The 20,223-nt window shown below is 37.7% G+C and overlaps 1 protein-coding gene across 3 annotated transcripts in view; it reads left to right on the forward strand.

Moving 5' to 3' along the window:
* EXOC6B (exocyst complex component 6B) overlaps window positions 1–20,223 on the forward strand; it is a 690,744-nt gene that overhangs the window by 495,902 nt on the left and 174,619 nt on the right. For all 3 annotated transcript variants that reach the window (XM_050754407.1, XM_050754408.1, XM_050754410.1), the window contains one exon: window positions 6,396–6,469. In XM_050754407.1, coding sequence (XP_050610364.1) covers window positions 6,396–6,469 — 74 coding nt within the window. The remainder of the gene's footprint in view (window positions 1–6,395; window positions 6,470–20,223) is intronic.

Genomic DNA, 20,223 nt, shown 5'->3' on the forward strand with positions numbered 1-20,223 from the left:
ATCATTGCCATGGAATGTCTTTCTTCATCCTTTCATTATCAGTCTGTTGTGTCCTTAAGGCTAACACGAGTCTATTGTAGTAATGTATTACATGTTCTGGATACAAGTCCTTTGCCAGACATGATTTGTGCATATTCTTTTTAAAATCGTGGTAAGAACACGTATATGACATCTGCCCTCTTAATTTTTAGGTGTACAATATACAGTACAGTATTGTTCATTATAGGCACAATGTCCTACAGCCCCTTGTCTTTCTCGAAGTTGGAGATCTAGTGAGTTTCATATTTAAAATATAAAAAGGCAAAGAATAATTTACATCATACAGTCTTACCCTAGATAATTAATGGTATCTATTTTGTATGATTACATGTCCATACAAGCACACTTAGACAAGTATACTCAGATGAATCTCCAAGGAGCGTTTCCTTTCCACCTCCACCTCCTCCTCCTTTTCTCTCTCCTTGACATTGTTCTCCCTTTGTTCTTACTTCCTTATCTTCTGGCCGTCCTTTCTCTGACCAGTAGGATCTGAATTGGATTCCCTATGGAGTACATCAACTCCTTTCTGTAATTAGCTTAGTGGAACCACTGTGATGTGATGCAAGAAGGCTTGGCTTCCCTAGACACTTCATAGTCTAGCATACCCTTCATCTGTTGCTCCAGGGAGCCAGATACCAGGAAACCATTATGTTAATACAGCAACAACAGCTCTTATTTTTTCATTCCCACGAAGAAAACACATGTGACCTAACATGATCTTAAGCTATAAACAAGTAGCTAGTATAGCTTAGGCTTTTATGCTTTTTTCCCCTAATTCTCTGGCATTTTGGCCAAAACCAAATCCCTAATCCATTCAGCAAGAGCAGGTGATGCTATCGTGTCCATTGTCTAAACTGGAAGTTTACTGGAAACAATAGTATACTGATGTTATCTAGGAACCTCTTGTTAACATTTTGCAGATTGTCTTTTCACCTTCTTCCTATTTGAACAAGTTATTTTTTCTCCCAAAATTGCTATTTTATATACTTGCCAGACATTGTGCTAGTTTTGCTTTTCTGAAATACATTTTACCTTGTTCATCTTACTTTGAAAACTCTTCTTGTTCTATGGCATTTTGCAAAGATTTAGAAAAATTAGCTTTATATTTTTTCTCACAGCCTTCTTTTGATAAACTCCCAAATGTCCTATCTACATATATAGATTATAGACTAATGCAGTTATTTTGACTTCTCAAGGCCCCTCCTAACTCTCACTCTACCATTTTATTCTAATTTAGTATTCTGTGCTCTTTTTATATGTTGCTTTCTTTAGCCAAGTGTGAATGTACCAAATTAAAGTTAATTTGTTTCTTTCCCCTTGACTAAGTGACAGAATTTGTTAATTTTAAGATCAGCCTACAAGAAGTCTAGAAAGCATTTTGAAATGGGTGGAATCCTTCCTTTTCTCCCTCTGGTCACTTCATTATAATGTGAAGATTATTAGAAATATAAAATTATAGCATATTTTTGAAAAATTGATAGTTTTTTAAAATGACTACCGTATCTCATAGATTTTTGTGTGTATGAGAATATGAAGAGTTAGATATTTGGCAAGTAAAGTATATTAGTGATTTTCTTTCTCCTCTGATTCATTTACTGACAATATGCCTTCTTTCCTGCAATTTTGTATACCTCCTTTTAACTTTTTAAGTGAAAATATTTCCTTCATAAATTTCAAATGAATTGGCAGTTTCCTCATTGAAAGATTTTGCACATTTGCAAATGGTATCTTGGAGTCAGTTCCTGATATCAGCTTTGATTCTGTGAGTTTCTACCATGCATGATTGGACAGGAGCAGGGCAGAACTACTGGGAAGAGCCAAGCTTTCTTGGAGAATGGGTTGGTACCTGTCGGAGGCTCTTCTATCCTGAACAAGTTTCCCAAGAAGAAGCCACCTTGCTAGTCTCACTGAACTTTGATTCAGTCTCCCAGTAACATGAATTGGTCAAAGGTAGGGTTTGGTTCTGCGTTGAGTGGAGCAAGTACCTTGATTTCCTTGCCAGTGCTTCAGAATCTCTGGTACTGGCTTGGATCGCTTAGATACTGAAAACCTACTAAAAATTCTGGATTGCAAAGATAAGTCCAGAAAGGGAATTTCCATTGTGACCTATGTATCCGTTGGTTTCACTTGGCCAATATTGCATGTATTTCTCTTTCTTATTATGTCAGAGAAGGACAATTTTAATTAAAAGCTCTAAAGAGAGGCTTCTTGTGTGTACATATAATCAATTTGAGGATGCATCAGCATATTACAAGAGACTGGGAGCCTCCTGCCCCTCTCTCATGTGGTAGTTTTCCTCTTCTTTCTATCAAGTAGCATCTGAGAATTTGGGTTTACAGACCGATCCTAGTTGCCAGTAATGCTAAATCTTGAACAAATTATATTTCTTGTTACTAGGGAAAGTACTGCAATATGAGCTCCACTACATAATGTGTATGTGTTTGTGTGTGTTCTTCCATTTCCTTCTCTCAGGTTATAAAAGTGGTCTGTATTTCTTTTTAAAGTTTATAAAATATAAAGAAGAAAAACAAACCCTTATAACCTTCCTCTCTGTAGCAGCCTGGGGTAACATTATGACGTGAGTGCTTACTATCATGTTTTCTATGCATATTATATTTTATATAGTTGAAATTAGAGTGTATACAAATTCTCCTTTATTTTAAAAAATATTCGCACTTTCTAATGCTATTAACATTTTTAATATATTTTAAAAGTTAATCATATTTCTGAGGGCATATTGAGTCACAAAGTTACAAAATACCTATTTTATACATTTATTAAATTTTTAAAAAATACTAATGAAAATTACTATGCTGTAGCTAGAACACTAGTAGTTAATAATATCAATTTCCTTTAAAGGAAGTAATTAAATAGTGCCTATAAATAAATTAGCAATGCCAAGTCACTAACTCATCACTGAGCCATCGCTGAATTTTTTTCTTATGTTTTGTCCTTGATATAGAACAGTGTTTCTTAACCTTTTTTGAGCTACCAATCCTCTGAGAATTCAGTGTAAGCTATGAACCTTCTTTGCAGAGAAATTCATATTTACACTAAAAAACTAATTATAATGATACTCAATTATGATATGCTAGGCACTCTGCCAACTGCTTCACATGTGTTATTCTGTTTAATCCTCATAGGAGCACTATAAGGAATGTTCTATTATCCTCATTTTTTAGATAAAGATATTGAAGTGTAAAGAGGTTAAGTAAATTGTGTAAGTCCATAGAGTTACTAAGTGGAAAGCTGGGATTCAAATTCTGATTTTTATTGCTCCAAAGCCCATCCCTTTAATCAATGTGCATATAATTTTAGGGAGCTCATGAATTCCTAAAGCCTGTTTATTGATACTCAGATTAAGGACCCCTTACCTATTACAATCCAGAGATTTTCATTGGCAGTGAAGAGCACATGTGACCAATGAATCTTGCTATTTGTGTAACTTATTTAATTAAAACACAATATTGGTTGAACATCTACTATTTTGAGTGGATATTTGGTTTTGTGAAATGGTCTTTATCCCTAAGGAGTTTGCTATCTATGTGAGAAGACAAGAATTATATACATAAAGCAATGAGAAAAAATACAAATATGAGGTTGAATATATACTCATTAGACATTTCCATAAGCTATATGTGAAAATTAATTTCTTTACTTTGTCATACCTGATGCAACTGTCATTCTTTGATTCCTTGATTTATAAAAGGGGCAATCAAGCCTAAAAGGTCATTATATCCTTTGGGAACCTGGAAGATTCAGTGTGTCATAAAAATGAGGTCAATAAAGTGACTCTGAGAACTAAATGCGTATCACATCCAGATTCCTAAATTGTTTCATCAGCTTAATCTATTAGCCCGAGGGAGCATGCCCAATAAGGAAATTCAAGAATGTGTAGCCAGCTTCCAAGCATTCAGACAGGTGATTCCGTTGAGTTGGACATATATAGGACGGCAGAACATCTTGATAATTGCTGCCATTTTGACACAAGTAGGGTTTGTACTGACAGAGAAGTCTTCAGATGCTTCGAGTGATACAGCATAGACTTGAGTTATGCAGTGCCAAGTGTGACAATCCATCATCCTTGGGAGAAACTATCAAGTATGGGAAGCTAATTTTAGCTGACCACCTAACAATCCAAGCAGTCAAAAAGAATAGCTGTGGCTGTAATTCAAAGAATTGCTATTAACAGGAGCATAGTATGGGAAAATTGTACATTTAACTCGAATAGCTCCTGTATACAAGGTTATCACAGATATTGGCTATTGTAGATATAAACAATGGATTATATCAAGCTTTTTATTAACATAGCCTTCATAAAATCATCATACAGTTTTAGAATTTTACTTTTTTTTTTTTTTTTTTTTGAGACTGAGTTTCGTTCTTGTTGCTCAGGCTGGAGTGCAATGACGCGATCTCGGCTCACTGCAACCTCTGCCTCCCAGGTACAAGTGATTCTCCTGTATCAGCCTCCCAAGTAGCTCAGATTACAGGCATGTGTCACCATGCCTGGCTAATTTGTTTGTATTTAGTAGAGACGGAATTTCAACACATTAGTCAGGCTGGTCGCAAACTCCTGATCTCAGGTGATTCACTCGCCTTGGCCTCCCAAAGTGCTGGGATTATAGGCGTGGGCCACCGTGCCTGGCCAGCATTTTACTCTTTTAAAAAAGTTTTATCACTTGGGCAATATACAACAGAATTAATTTATGTATGGCATTTGAATTTTCTTACCAAAGCAAGTAGAAGCTTTAGTACTGCTAAGCATGCCATATAGTTTATCTCATTAAAATAAAAAAAGAGGCATTTTTAATTTTAAATGTCTACAATAAGAATTGTGTATATTGTTGTTTAATACATCTGTGCTATATTTTAATTAGTTTAATAAATTGCTTTAAATTTCATTTTGTGTAATGTTCTCATAATTCCTGCAAACTAAGTCATTAGCATTATTTTTAAAAGTGGGGCAAGGGTTTTATGAAATGCTATGTCTGAGAAGCCCCCAAATGGAAAATATTTTTAAAGAACAGAAGTTCCTAACCTTGTTCACAAATTACCATTTGAATCTATCCAGCCACTAGTAGTTGGAAGTAATTTTCTAGACATATATGCAAATATCTTGATAAATTTTATTGATTCCAAAAGAAGAATATGATACCAACTCTGTATAGTTTCTTAAATTCAGTCCTGGATAGAAATATAATTTGAAGGAAAACATTCCTTTTCATATTTGCTTTGAACAGACACTCGAGTTGTTTTTGAGGTAAATAGGAGATTGGCTGTGGGCTTCATAGAAAGAATTGAAGAATAGTCTAACTGCCCAACTTTTGAATTTGGCATGTGTGTGTATGTGCATGTGTGTGTGTGTGTATAGGGAACTTAAGACCTTTTGATTTCATAATAAGCAGGGCTCAGGGACAATAAAATTTGACATTCTTAAGTGTTACTAGTTTTTGTCCCTATATCCCTGTACAGCCATCTTCTTGTTAACGACATAGAAGCCAGAGTCATAAACTGAGCATGTACCCAAGGCGCCACTGTAAATTGCAGATAGTATTCATGTAGTCTCTTCAGGCTAAGATTAAATTGGGGTAGAGGAAGAAGAAAGAATTTTTGAGAGTGGAATGGAAGTAGAAGTCAAGGACAAAGAATACGCTAGAAGGACAGACACGTGCAAATGTTCCCTAAGTTTTGCAGTGAGATTTATTCAGATGGACCTTTTCATATCTGTAAATATTCCTTTGCTCAAAAGCCAAGCCATGGATTGGGATAGCCTCTGCTTCTGGGGTGTGTGTGTATGTGTGTGTGGGTCGGAGGGGGGAGGCGGGCAATAATGCAGTCATGAGATAATACAAATAATCAGTGAGGGAATAATTAATGATGTGGCAGGGAATATTTTTTGATAAATGCTTGGGGAATGAGGTGACAAGCGTGAAATTAGAAAATTCCTTCAGCGATCTAAAATATAAATAGCTTTCGGAACTGAAAAGAGTTTCACAGCTGAAGATTTTATTGTGTTGAGAGGAAAAACTTTTTTCTCTCCCCCACTCCCTCCTCCTTTGCAAGTTGTTTGTCCATTCACAAAACAAATACTCTGAAGCCCAGCGCAGCTCATGGGAATAAATTTCAGGTCGAATTAGTACAGTTTCCTTGCTGTCAGGATGCTGGAATTAATGGTGTTTTGATGACACGAATTTTGAAGGGCAAACAAAGAAGCTGAAGGGAGAGAGACATGACTCCTTAGAAGCTTGGTCCTCCTCTCCCCCAGCTTCTCTTGTCTTCCCTGTCATCCGTCTGCCAATCTCCCTGTCCATGGTTAGTTAAAGGCGCTTTTTATCCTCTTTTCTTTCCCACAGAGTTTGCCAGATCCGGCCCGGTGCCTGGGTTCCAGGAGGACACGCTGCAGTTGGCCTTCATCGACTTGAGACAAGTAAGTCTTTGTGTTTTTGTTTTTTGTTTTTCTTTTAAGATGTGTGACTGAAGACCATCAGGTCTTAAGGAAAAGGGGAAGGGAGGGGGATCGGCATTGGCGATTCACATTGGAGACCTAAGGGTTTTCCCTGTATTTGAGGCCACCTCTTTTATTTAGCTATCTGGGATCCTTAGCTATGGTGGAGTTAAAGGTTTTGTGGGTAAAAGGGAAGGCGGCGGTGGGAGGGGGGACCCAGAGTAGAGGGACTCAAGTGACCCTCAAGTGATGCGACCCATTGTGCTGTTGTTGGCTTTTGCAGACATAGCAAAAAGATAACTCAGCAAACCAATGCTAAGCAGGTGCACTGATGCAGAGACTGCCTGCTTGGAGAAGTTTTGTTTGTAGATAATGTGGCCAGTAGCATTTAAGAAAATGAAATATTTTACATTCTGGATTGTTGGTTTGGTTTGTTGACTTTTTCCTGCTGCCTTAAGTCTTCCCGCCTCCTCCTTTGTAGAATCTGGTCAGTCATGGGTAACTAAGTGGTCGTTTTTGAAGATGATTAGAAAAGGCCTGGACCAGTCATGCTAACCCTATTAAAGTAATGTGATGAAAGCTGGTACTTGGGCATACCTGAGCTTTGGCAAGCCCATTAGATAGAACCAGTCATTCTATAGGACTGTTTCTTGCAGATTGAACTGAGTGGGTTGGTAGGCCTTGGTGGTTTGGATATAGGGAACAGGGTGGGTGGGGGCCCAGTGAGGGAGAGAGTTAACTGGGCTCTGTCATCTCTTCACTCTTAAGATGGATGGGGTTGGATAGAAAGTGTGAATGAAGTAAGAATCAATGACTGATGCTTCTTTCCTATTAAAACAATCTTTTTTTTGTCTGTTTAAAAAAGGGGGCTGGCTTTGTTTCTCCTGCCATAATGATGCAGTGCCTCTTGTTTTCAGAGCTGACATAGTTTGCATTCTGAAAACTTTTAGATGCCCAGGGTATTTCTTAAAGCTGCAGGACCCCTTGTATCGGTAGTTCCTTACCACTGTGATTCGATTCATGCTGGAACAGCTTTTAACCCATAATGGATGGCCTGAGCTACCCCTGAATCCTTGTAGATGGGTGGTGTAATCTGTCATCTGATGACAATTCTGGAAAGCACTGTTAAGCAGAAAACAGAAAATTGTGTGTCTATAGACCTGCCAAAGTTTGAGGATTCAGGCTGTGTCCCAGAAACGTGTGTCAACTTAATATTTGGGGGCCAAGGTGGGGATTCTCTTGCACATTAAGGATTCACCAGCCTGATCACAAATGGAACAATCTCTTCCCACACTTAAGACCTTCCACCTGTAGTTTTAGCAACTCAACCGAGACTTTAATCCCTTGACTGATGTAAGATTGAAAGATTGGGATTTTGGTTTAGGGTATGTGAAGTGATATCTATTGGATTCCCTCCCACACTCCTGCTTCTTCTCAGAAACTTCTAACCCAATTGGCTTTTCTTGGAAAGCAGAAATTGAATTTCATTGGAGAAACACATCCAAGGAAAAATGTTTCCGTTCTCACTATTCATGAGAAGGAAGCATGGTTATTCTCTCCAGTTTGTGGTTTTGGTCCCTATGGAAAGGAACTAGTGTTCACAGAAAATGTTAACTAAGGGAGTAAGTTAGAAAGCACAGCCAAAATAAGGTGGATCAGAGTCGGGAATGAATGTGCAAGTACTTGTAAGCTCTCAGTGAGCCCTGTCATTTATGCTTAAGTTCCTATTTTCTATTACATTTTTCTTCCCAGAGTTGCTTTTGTAATGTTTTAATGGTAGAAACCCAAAATCCAAAATTTTACTGGTAATGAAAGAGTATGCCTTTTTCTATTCATTCTGTCACCTAATTTCTACTTATACTTGTCTCTACTGAAACAGCTTAAAGGGATAATTTTTCTAACCTAGACTGTTTGAAAAACTTCTTTAGTTCTTGGTCTGTAGCTCATTATTAGTAGACCTCAGGTAGGTGGAGTCATTGTGAAAAAAATGATCTCTCCACATCCTGTGCTGAAAATATTTATCTCTTTGCAGTTTGTCTTAGTCATTCTCAGAACTTATTTAAAGGAGCATCATTTTAAAAGGAGGCTTCTGAACTACAGAGATGTTCAAACTCTAAACAGAAAACCTGGGACTATGTTTTCTTAAACATTTAGGCTTCTAAAGTAGAATTTTTGAATTTTGGGATTGGAGGATAATCTTAAAAATTATGTAGTATTACCTTTGGCTTTATACTTCAATCCCTGTACAACACCCCAGACTTTGATTGAATATCTTCTTTGAGGAGGATCCACTACCCCAAAGCAGCAAGTTCCACCTTACGACATATGATTATTAGAAAGGTATTTCTTAAGTTGGCTAAAATCTGTCTCACTTAACCTTAACCCTTTAAACCTTTATATTTTTATTTGGGCATCCCCAATTAGAGGAATGGGCTTCCTAGTCCTCATTTATTGAGCCTCCTATTTGCTAGTATTTGAGTCTTTTTCACATGTCACATTGTTACCTATTTCTCATCTAGTCCTCACAGGGTTGATTTTATGGACCAAAACTGGATACTACTCTCACCGGTCTGTGTTTTCTGTGTTTTTCTTTCAGGCATGTTATTAAGAACACAGATTTTTCTTTCATTATATAATGACCTATCTAAACCTTTAACTGACCGCCTGAGTTATCTAGCTTAAGTGATTTAATCATTATGCCCTTAATAAGCCAAAGATAAAAATATTAAATAGGAATGGCATAAGTTAAAGGAAGAAGCTAAGGTAAGCTAAAGTTAAGGTAAATTATAGGGTACACACTCATGTAAGAAGAGGATCTGCCCCCAGTGCAGTGCAGCAAGGATATTCTTTTACTGTCATTGAGTGTATTTGACTCTCTGCTTTATATGTGTATTCTGAACGTGCTTTCATAGTCTCTTGCTTTAGAGAGTTTCAGACAGTATCAATTGAATGAATAATTTTAAAATATTCAAAACATGGAATATTTGATGAAATCATCTTTGTATAGACTATAATAACAGTGTCATTTAAAAGCTATAGAATTTCACTGGGAAGCAAATTAGATGTGGATAGAAAACTATTCATCCTTTTTCACTTGTCCTATTCTCACTTTTCTACTTCTTGGAGAAGGAGAGATGACATTTTGAATATACAAGCTTTCATGATATTTTGTTTTTGTGTGGCACTTCAGAGTTAAAGTACAAATAAGTTAAACCTCATTTGTCAGATTTCTGAGTTTGGAAAACCTACTATTAATAGTATTGTGAATTACAGAGTACAAATCAAAATCCCCTTCTTTAGCACTTTGTGTTTTCTGTCTTTGTAAGTTCATAGAAGTAGGATTGCAGTATGACTTCCCATGCAAACATCAAATATATGTGTATATTTCCATCAAAATCCAAATTTGGGCTAATGCTGAATTTTGAGAAGAATAGCTTAAAGACTCATTTAATTAGCTATCTTGAAGTGGCATATAAACACCAAGTGCTGACCTTTAATGGTTCATAATTGAGAATTACAATATAGGACCAATAGTAGATTCTCAGTACTTACTTTATTCTTTAAACTGTGGCATGGTTTGTATTTTTCTTCCATGGTTAAACATTAAGTAGATAATGCTGATGAACACTAGAATTTGATTTTCATTTCAGTTTATTTTATCAAAGTCTAAGTGCCTACTTTGTACAAATCACAACCTAAGTGTTGTGGGAATACAAAAAAGAATATAGTATAATCTGTGCCCTCTGGGAGCAAAGGAATGACCAGCAAATTCCTGATTCTAGTATAAGGCACACTGTGATAAGTACTACATTGAAGGATGAAGCCATTATGTATGTTTCAGTTATTTCAGTGACTTTTGCTACATAATAAACTACCCCACAACATGTTGGCTTGAAACAAGAACCACGTATGAAGCTCAAATTTCTACAGATTCTCAATTTAGGGTAGTTTCAGCTGGGCTTACTCATACTTTGAGGTCTGCTGCTAGATGGGCTAGGAACTGGTTGGTCTAGGAAGCCTTAGCTAGGGCTACTCTTTTCTACTCTCTCTCATCTCTCATTTACAAACAACCTAACCTAGACTTATTTACATGGCATCTTGGCAGAGTTCCAAGAAAGCAATAGGAAATGCACAAACTCCTTGAAGCCTATGCTTGGAACTAGCAAACCATCAGTTCTACCACATTCTTGTGGCTAGAGCTAGTCGCAAGGCCAGTCCAAATTCAAGAAATGGGGACATAAACTTCAATTTACACTCTAGTTGAGCTATAAGACATATATAAACGATGCAAATGAAGAGCAAGATTGTACCTGTAAGTGCAAAAAGAGGCCATGAAATAGAGAGGCCTATGTGTGCCTGAGTAACTATAAAATATTTCATGGAAAAGGTGAAGAGTCGCACTGAAATTCAAGCATTGTTAAGGGAAGAAAATATGTAAAGCATAGAAAATAGCAGATTTAAGTTTTGTTTTAAAACATGGATGTTTCGTATGTTAGTTTAATTAGGATCTAGACTGTCTTTTCTCTTTTAAGTATTAGGCTGATCTCTTTAAACCCCCATTTCTTAATTTCTCATATTAGTTTTTGTTTTTCATCTTCCTCATATACCTCTTCTTTTATGTCCTATCTATTCTCCTCATTAAGTGCTACTATTTGCAGGCTACCCTGAAACATTTCACGTTTCTGTTATTCACATTCATTGTAAGTGCTTAACTTCCTTTGATAATAGTTTGCATTATTTATTTAATCTGTGATAGTTCACCTTCCATGTTTGGCCAAAGGCTTGAGGGTGTTCCTTTTCTTAGTAACATCCTGTTATTTTCTGTTCCTTGGCCCCAACAGTTATTTACTTCTGATATATACTTAAGTTTTTATAAAGCTGAATGAACTAGGTTGTGACATTGCATCAGATCTCGTGAATGGAGCTTGTTGGCAACGACTCTCATACAGCAAGCCATCCCAAGATATCTAGGGCTTTTTTTAGATTGAGCTGTTGATATTCCCCCTAGGCCAGTTATTCCCCAATTTCTAACCTGTATTCTAAAGTAAACACAGTGCATTTCCAATGCAGACACTTAACCTGCCTTGAAAACAACTATAAGACCTAAGAGAAATAGTTGCATATTTCTTTTGAGATGTTGAACAAATACTGCTGCTATTCCTTTTAGAGGTATAGAGGTAAAATCTGTACCTTCGGTTAGTTAACACCCGTGAGGAAAACGGGAACAATTCAAGAACTTAACTATGTAGGACTGCCCCTCCTACTTCTCATCCTGTCATGATCCTCTTCAATAAAATTTTGATTTTCAAATCAAATTGCCCAAGTCTAGTGAATATTATGTGTTCCTGGAAGGAACATTCCCCCTTTGCTTGACTGCTATGGCTCATAGGAAAAAATCTTAACTTTAATAATTATTTGTATTTTAGCCTCAGTAGAAAACCCGTTTATATTAAAAGCTGATTGTTTTCTGATACAGCAATATACCAAAAAGACATGTAGTCCATAGGATTTATTTTTTAATGTTTTACCATAACCAGTCTAAACTATCCCCTAACTAGGAGGCTTCACAGGAGGTGGGGCTGGGGTAGGGCAGGCCCATATCTCAAAAGCCCAGAGATATCAGTCTTCTGTTTTTCATTATAACTATTAAACTATTAACAGGAAGCCATTTCCCACATGTACTTAATATTGGTCCTGAACTTGCTGAACTATAACTTGGGTTTTGGGAGGTGAACTATAGTTTTCCCAAGTGTTTACTGAGCAGTTACTGAGCAGTTAATGAAGAGAAGTGTGGGGGTAGGTAGCAGGGAAACGTTTTTATGAAAGGATATTTTTGGTAGAGAAAATACAGTTGTTTGCAAACCTTCTAGTTGGGAAGTGTATGGACCAGTAATGTTGTCAGTAGAGATACTCTCCAAGTGCTCAGTTGAAATATTCTGTTGACCTTCAGATTGTATATGATCTCAAATAATAGCCTATAAAACTGGGAGCCATCTATACCATAGTCAGAAATCAAATAACTTGATAACTCATGGAATTAGAAGACGTCATTACTATGACTGTTGTGGATAATAGGGTTAGAAGGAATGAGTTAAGCCATAAAGTACATTATCTTGGAAGAGATTATCTGTACCACTGATAGAGTAGCATGTATATATGAGGAGGGCAGGTGAGAAATGAAATCCAGGGTCATCATATCCCAAAGGCATTTGGTGGTTAGAAGAGGATATAGTAATATCAGACCACCTGCACATATGTCTTTGCAGATGCAGAGCCACTACATGTCCTGCAGACCATATTTCATATCTTGACATAGCCACAGCAAGCACTTGGATATAGATATATTCCTCCCTGAGCAAGAAATGTTCATTCATTTATTCAACACTGTGCCTAGCCCAGGTAGTAGATAAAATGCATGAATAAAACAGGCCCCTACCTTTATGGAGCTTGCATTCTTATATAACATTCTGTTCTTCCCATAATCTCTCTTCAGGTGGCCTGGTGCTCCAAGGGATGTCACTTTATCTATCTATCTATCTATATATTTTTAAATATTGATGCCATAGTTCAGTTTTAGGAAGCAGCTATAGAGTTTTCTGGCAAGATCTCTAGGGCAAGGCCAACTCGCTGTATGCAGATACACAGACTTTCGGAAAAGATATTTTAGCTGTGGTTTAGCAGCCTGACATAAATAAGATGGTCAAAAGATGGTCCAAAAGATGGTTTTTAGAAACAGAGTTTTCTGGTCGTTTTGCTAAAATTGTATTGCCCAAGTTGTTTTGACAGATGCCTGTTACCTTCAAGGTGATACCTCCAGGATCAAAGGAAGCTCTGACAGGAAATAATTCCTGTTCCTAAGTATGGGGAGGGGAGAGCTAACAGCTTCTGGGGATGGTTCTGTGAAAAATAGAAGAAGGAACACTATGAGAATAGGCTCCAGTGAGCTAGACCTTTGACTTTATAGCAAAGGCTGGATCAACATATGCAAGGATAGGGCACAGGTGAATAAAGTCTTCAGCTTCTGGAATGCTTTAGTAGTCTCTGCAAACCAGATCTATATCCTTACCTTGCTTGAGACATTAGTAACTAGAGCCATCAGAGGAAATTAGTAGGAGGAATTGCCAGTAATATGTAACAAATTCTGGGATTTGCTGAATGTCCTTGGTTAATTGGAGGAGAATCTGCTCTAGAACTGCCAAGACTTAGTCTCACTTCATACCAGCTTCTTAACTGGGGAGGAAGTGTGTTTGGAAATTCTACATCAGGGCATTTTTTGATTTAACAAAGAGTTCATATTTTACAGACCAGGACCTCATGAAATAATATCCAAACAGAGCAGCACTGTTTGGTATAGAAAAATCATGTAAGATGTCATTTAAGTGCCAGGAAAAGACCAACATTTAATGGGCCAAATGACATCATAGCATGTTTGGAAGGCAATTTTCTATTCTTTATTCTCTTACTATGAAAATCATTTTAGCACCTCAGGGGTCTAACTTCCTAAAAGTCCCCATGGAATTGTTTCAGGAGATTGGGAATCAGAGGAGAGGAAGTATTTGTAGTAGATGATAAACACACTAAGACCATGGTAGTCTTATAAGAGGTAGACTCCTTTTTATTTTTATTTTAATGGGGAAGAGGTCCTTGAAGGGAAGATGGAAGGGCTGATGAACTCCACTGTGGTTTTCCTCAGAGAGCAAGCACACCCACCTAATAGCAATGTAAGCCCCAAACAGGTGGTTCTTTGCACAGTTGTATGTGGTAGAAAGGTAACTTCTGGACCTCTTTGAGGGTTCTTCCCTGGAGAGTTTGTGTGTCTGGAAATGCTCGCTCATGAATGACAGGCACTGTGGGCCTCGTCAGATTAAACTATTATAAATGGCAGATATGTGAAGACAAGCAGCAGTTGAAGGTCCTCCTTTTGTTCAGAGCAGTTCTGACAACCTTTTGGGTAGCATGAGATAAAATACCAGGCTTTGGCATATTTCCCCATGAAAAATTAATGAGGTTTAGCCTTCTGACTCATGGGCCTCCCAGGCTAAGGGTTTCCATTGTTGCTTTCAACCCATATTATCACAGTCTAACCTAATGCTGGGTTGTCCAGCACCTTCTGCTTCATCCTGGAGGCAGGGTGCTACTGCTTAGAGGTTCCACCAGAGTATATTAGGTTGGTGCAAAAGTAATTGTGGTTTTTGCCATTACTTTCAATGGGAAAACTGCAATTACTTTTGCACCAACCTAATAGAACACCCTTTCCATTAGGTGTTAGAAGGACCTTTTACAGAACTGTCAGTCTAATCTGTGACAACTCTCCTACCCCTCTGCTTCAGTAGAACCCCTCCTACCTCTCTGCTTCGAGTAGAACAACAACTGTAACTTTTGATGTAGACATGGTGCCAGCATCACTCTAGATAGCCTCACTGCGAAGTCAGTCCGTTTGGAGGCATTGGTTCCATTCCATTTCAGCTTTTGAGTGAAGAGCTAACAAGCATAACATAGTAAGCCACCTAGCAGTTGCTACCTTAGTCCACAGACAGCATTGTCAATCCTCTCTTGCTGTATCATAGGGGACCTAGGTAACCTGTGAGATGCCTTGCTGCCTGGTTAGCCTGAGGCGTTGCACTACTTTCTGTTTCTCCCAACAAACCAAGCCTGAGGAATTCAGAAGGTTTCTCCCTAACCTCTACCATACAGCATGAATATGCATATCCACAAACATGGAATTTGGAAGTTTTTGAGACAATCACACTTTATGAGAAGGGACAGGAGAGTCATTACCAATGAATTTCCCTTGGAGTAGCAGTGGTATCAGAGCCTGTTGTAGTGGTAGTGGCTGAATGAAAACTGCTAGGCCCTGAACACGAATCTCATTTTCATTAACCGCACTGTGTAGCTTTCTGCTAGAGGACACTCATAGGTCAAGGAAAGGCCTTGGAACCTTTTTTTCTAACTACTTAATTTCTAACTACTGCATTCTACTGGTAGCCGCTGGAGGGCAGCAGAGAGTGGCAACAAAGGTCCAGATTGCGGCAACTAGGACATATTTCAGTTTACCAAGAAAGAAGCACCCTTGGCTATAAAAGAATTAACTACCTGGGAGCCACAGTTACAAGCATGGATCTTTGGAGAGCAAGGACCAAAGGGAGAATCCAGAACCCTAATCTGAGGATTAAGACACTTCCTTCTAGGGCAAGTCCAGGAACCAGGAATGGATAAAGGTGTGAGGTAGGACTGATTATGAAAGGGGAACTGGACAGCATCAGTGAAGGTAGAAAACCAAAAGGATATTCTAGAGTATCAAGTCCCAAGAGGACAAGTGAAGATGGAACAAGAATCAGGTTGCTTCTGGACCTCTTTGAGGGTTCTTCCCTGGAGAGTTTGTGTCTGGAAATGCAAGCTCATGAATGAGAGGCACCGTGGGCCTTGTCAGATTAAACTGTTATAAATGGCAGGTTTGTGAAGACAAGCAGAAGATGAAAGCCCTTCAGTTTGTAGCAGTTCTTACAACCTTTTGGGTAGCAGGAGATAAAACACCAGGCTTGAATGAAAGAAAGAAGTACAGTGGGAGGCAAGCCAGAATCAATGAGTTAAAGAGGCAAAAGTACAGTCAAGGAGATCGATTCTCTGAGGCAGTGGTACCCAGGAAGGAGCCTTGTATAGGGTGCATATCAGCAAGGAGGGATCTGCAAAGGGAACAATTTCAGATACAACCAGCTATATCTATGGAATTATCATCTCTTAAAATATTAATAGCTGCTTCTTGATTCGCTAGGATCATTTCTTTCTTGGTCTGTTGATTTCAAGGGTAAAATAATTTGTTGAGAATGTGGAGAGAGTGAGAGAGATGATGCGACATTCTCAGATGTGATTAAGAGATTGTTATACATGAAATGAAATTGAACGTGGGCATGAAGTCTTTCTGGATAACATTTGTGTGAAAGGACAGCCCGTTTTCCTAGAATAGCTTTTGATATTCCCTTTTCATGTTTTATACTGTAACACTGGTTAAGAATATACAGTAGAAAAGAAAAATGGGCTCTGATGACTAGTTATATAGGCAAGATCCCAATCAGTCCAGAGACTTAAGATCTGTTCCCAGTAAGTCAGCAGAGAGCTGTGTTTGGAGTCTCTTTATGCTAAATGCTCAGTGCTTTTCCAAACCCCCTTAGGCATGAAGAAAGACAATTCTGCCTTGGTCTATTAAGTTATAGTGTCTCCCTCTTTTCCTCAACCCCTCAAGCATCAGAAAAATAGGGCTTCTATAACCACAAATTTCAGGGACCCTCTACTGAGTGGCAGGGCAGCATGGTGATTAGGTTTGGAACTGAGCAAACCTTAGGTTACTAGCTGTGACATTTGGCAAATTATTTGACCTCTCTGAGGTATCATTTCCAAGACTATAAAATGAACATTTTAAATAGCTCATAAGGCTTATAATGTTGGAGTAAGCATTAAATAAGACAATATAATTATGTTGCTTATTATTCGGTAAGCATTTAATTAATGAAGTAGCTATTATTATTACTTCTACTATTGCTGTCACTATACTGTAGCGGCCTACTTGAGAAGTCTGCCTGCATGGAAATGGTATCCAGGTGAAAGTCAGGCAACCTGGGGTGATCACTTAACTCTTGCTGATTCATTACATGACAGGATACTTGTGCCTTTGGCTAATGGCTCATACTGGGACTCCTGCCATTTCTCAGAAAGTAAGGAATTGAGAATGATAACTATTAAATGTTCTGAGCTCCTCTGAGCATAGAGGTAACCGAAAAGAAATTAAGCCTTGAGTTAATTTTTCATGTTTAACCAAATTACAAGTTATTTGCTTTATTCGTCTCTATTAAAAATACTGTTTATGAAAATATTACTATAGTAGATTAAAAATAGTTTTCAAAGTTGAAAAATAAGTCCTAACCAAATCTTTTATCTTAACACAATTGTTTTTTATTTCGTGGGGCTCTTTCTGGTCTTTTTTTTATATGCATATTTGTAATGCCTATGGCCTTTTATGTTTAACTTTTTTAAAAAAATATTGTGCTTTCCCTTTTATTTATTTTTATTATACTTCAAATTCTGGGGTACATGTGCAGAATGTGCAGTTTTGTTACATAGGTATACATGTGCCATGGTGGTTTGCTGCACCCAACAACCTGTCACCTACATTAGGTATTTCTCCTAATGCTTTCCCTCCCCTAGCTCTCCACCCCCGACAGACCCTGGTGTGTGATGTTCCCCTCCCTGTGTCCATGTCTTCTCATTGTTCAGCTCCTATTTATGACTGGGAACATGCAGTGTTTGGTTTTCTGTTCTGGTGTTAGTTTGCTAAGAATGATGGTTTCCGGCTTCATCTATGTCCCTGCAAAGGGAACTCATTCTTTTTTATGGCTGCATAGTATTCCAAGGTGTGTATGTGCCACATTTTCTTTATCCAGTCTATCGTTGGTGGACATTTGGGTTGGTTCCAAGTCTTTGCTTTGTGAATAGTACTGCAGTATACATACATGTGCATGTGTCTTTATAGTAGAATGATTTATAATCCTTTGGGTATATACCCAGTAACGAGATTGCTGAGTCAAATCGTGTTTCTAGTTCTAGATCCTTGAGGAATTGCCACACTGTCTTCCACAATGGTTGAACTAATTTACACTCCCACCAACAGTGTAAAAGCATTCCTATTTCTCCATATCGTCTCCAGCATCTGTTGTTTCCTGACTTTTTAATGATCACCTTTCTAACTGTCATGAGATGGTATCTCATTGTGGTTTTTGATTTGCATTTCTCTAGTGACCAGTGATGATGAGAATTTTTTCATATGTTTGTTGGCTCCATAAATGTCTTCTTTTGAGAAATGTCTGTTCATATCCTTCTCCCACTTTTTGATGGGGTTGTTTGTTTCTTGTAAATTTGTTTCAGTTCTTTGTAGATTCTGGATATTAGTCCTTTGTCAGATGGTTAGATTGCAATAATTTTCTCCCATTCTGTATGTTGCCTGTTCACTCTGATGATAGTTTCTTTTGCTGTGCAGAAGCTCTTTAGTTTAATTAGATCCCGTGTATCAATTCTGGCTTTTGTTGCCATTGCTTTGTGTTTTGGACGTGAAGTCTTTGCCCATACCTATGTCCTGAGTGGTATTGCCTAGGTTCTCTTCTAGGATTTTTATGCTTTTAGGTCATATATTTAAGTCTTTAATCCAGTTAGAGTTAATTTTTGTGTAAGTTGTAAGGAAGGGGTTCAGTTTCATTTTTCTGAAAATTGTTAGCCAGTTTTCCCAACACCATTTATTAAACAGGGAATCCTTTCCCCATTGCTTGTTTGTGTCAGGTTTGTCAAATATCAGATGGTTGCAGATGTATGGCGTATGGCGTTATTTCTGAGGCCTCTATATATCTTATCTGTTTTGGTACCAGTACCATGCTGTTTTGGTTATCTTAAACATTTTTAGGCTGTTAATTCTTAAATCAATTTTATTCAGGTATAATCTAATATACAATAAAATGTGCCTGTTTTAAGTGTACAACTCCATGTAACCACCACCACCACCACAACCAAGAACATTTCTACCATGCCAAAAAGGCTCCTTGTGCGTCTTTGTAATTAGTCCCATCCCTTTGTCCCCAAACAATCACTGATCTGCTCTTTATCACTACAGCTTAGTTTGTATTTTCTAGAATTATATGTACATCCTAGAATTTATATTCTTTTGTGCACACTTTGTGTCTGGCTTCTTTGATTCAGCATAATATTTTGATATTCATCCATGGTATTGGGGGTGTCAATAGTTCGTTCTTTTTTATTGATGAATTATAGCTTTTCACATGGATATATCATAATTATCCATTCACCTTTGACATTTATGAACATTTTGTTCTTTCCAGTTTGGGCTATTATGAGTAAAACTACTGTGAACATTCATGTACAAGTGAATATATATTTATTATTCAGTAAGCATTTAATTAATGAAGTAGCTATTATTATTATTTCTACTATTGCTGTCACTATACTGTAGCGGCCTACTTGAACATGTATTTTTTTATTTCCCCTGGGTAATACTAGGAATGGAATTGTTGGGCCTATAATAAGTGTATGTGTAACTTAATTTTTCTAAAATGTCCAGCTATTTTACAAAGTACCATTTTCGAATCCTGCCAGTAGTGGAGGAGTATATCAGTTGTTTAACATCCTCTTCAACACTTGGTGTTGACAGTATTTTGTTTGTTGGTTGGTTAATTGAGGCATAATTTACGTTCAGTAAATTCATCCTTCTTAAATATACAGCTTTATAATTTTTTTTTACAAACTTACACAGTTGTATAACCACTACCAAGATCACACAATATTTCCATTTATCAGAATTTTTTTTATGCCTCTTTGCAATGACTCTTCTCCCTCTACTGTATTCCCTGGCAACAACTGCTCTGATCTCTGGCACTATATGGTTTTGTCTTTTCCAGAATGCCGTATAAATGGAAACATACTTTTAATTTTCTCTTCTTTCACTTAGCATGGTGCTTTTGAGATTCATCTATATTTTTGCATACGTTAGTACTCCATTCTTTTTTTTTTTTTTTTTTTTTTTTTTTGAGACGGAGTCTTTCTCTGTCTCCCAGGCTGGAATGCAGTGGCATGATCTCAGCTACTGTAGCCTCTGCCTCCCAGGTTCAAGCAGTTCTCCTGCCCCAGTCTCCCGAGTTACTGGGACGACAGGTGCTCACCAGCACGCCCAGTTAATTTTT

The sequence above is a fragment of the Macaca thibetana genome, chromosome 13 (assembly GCF_024542745.1).
Source record: "Macaca thibetana thibetana isolate TM-01 chromosome 13, ASM2454274v1, whole genome shotgun sequence".
NCBI classification, from domain to species: domain Eukaryota; kingdom Metazoa; phylum Chordata; class Mammalia; order Primates; family Cercopithecidae; genus Macaca; species Macaca thibetana.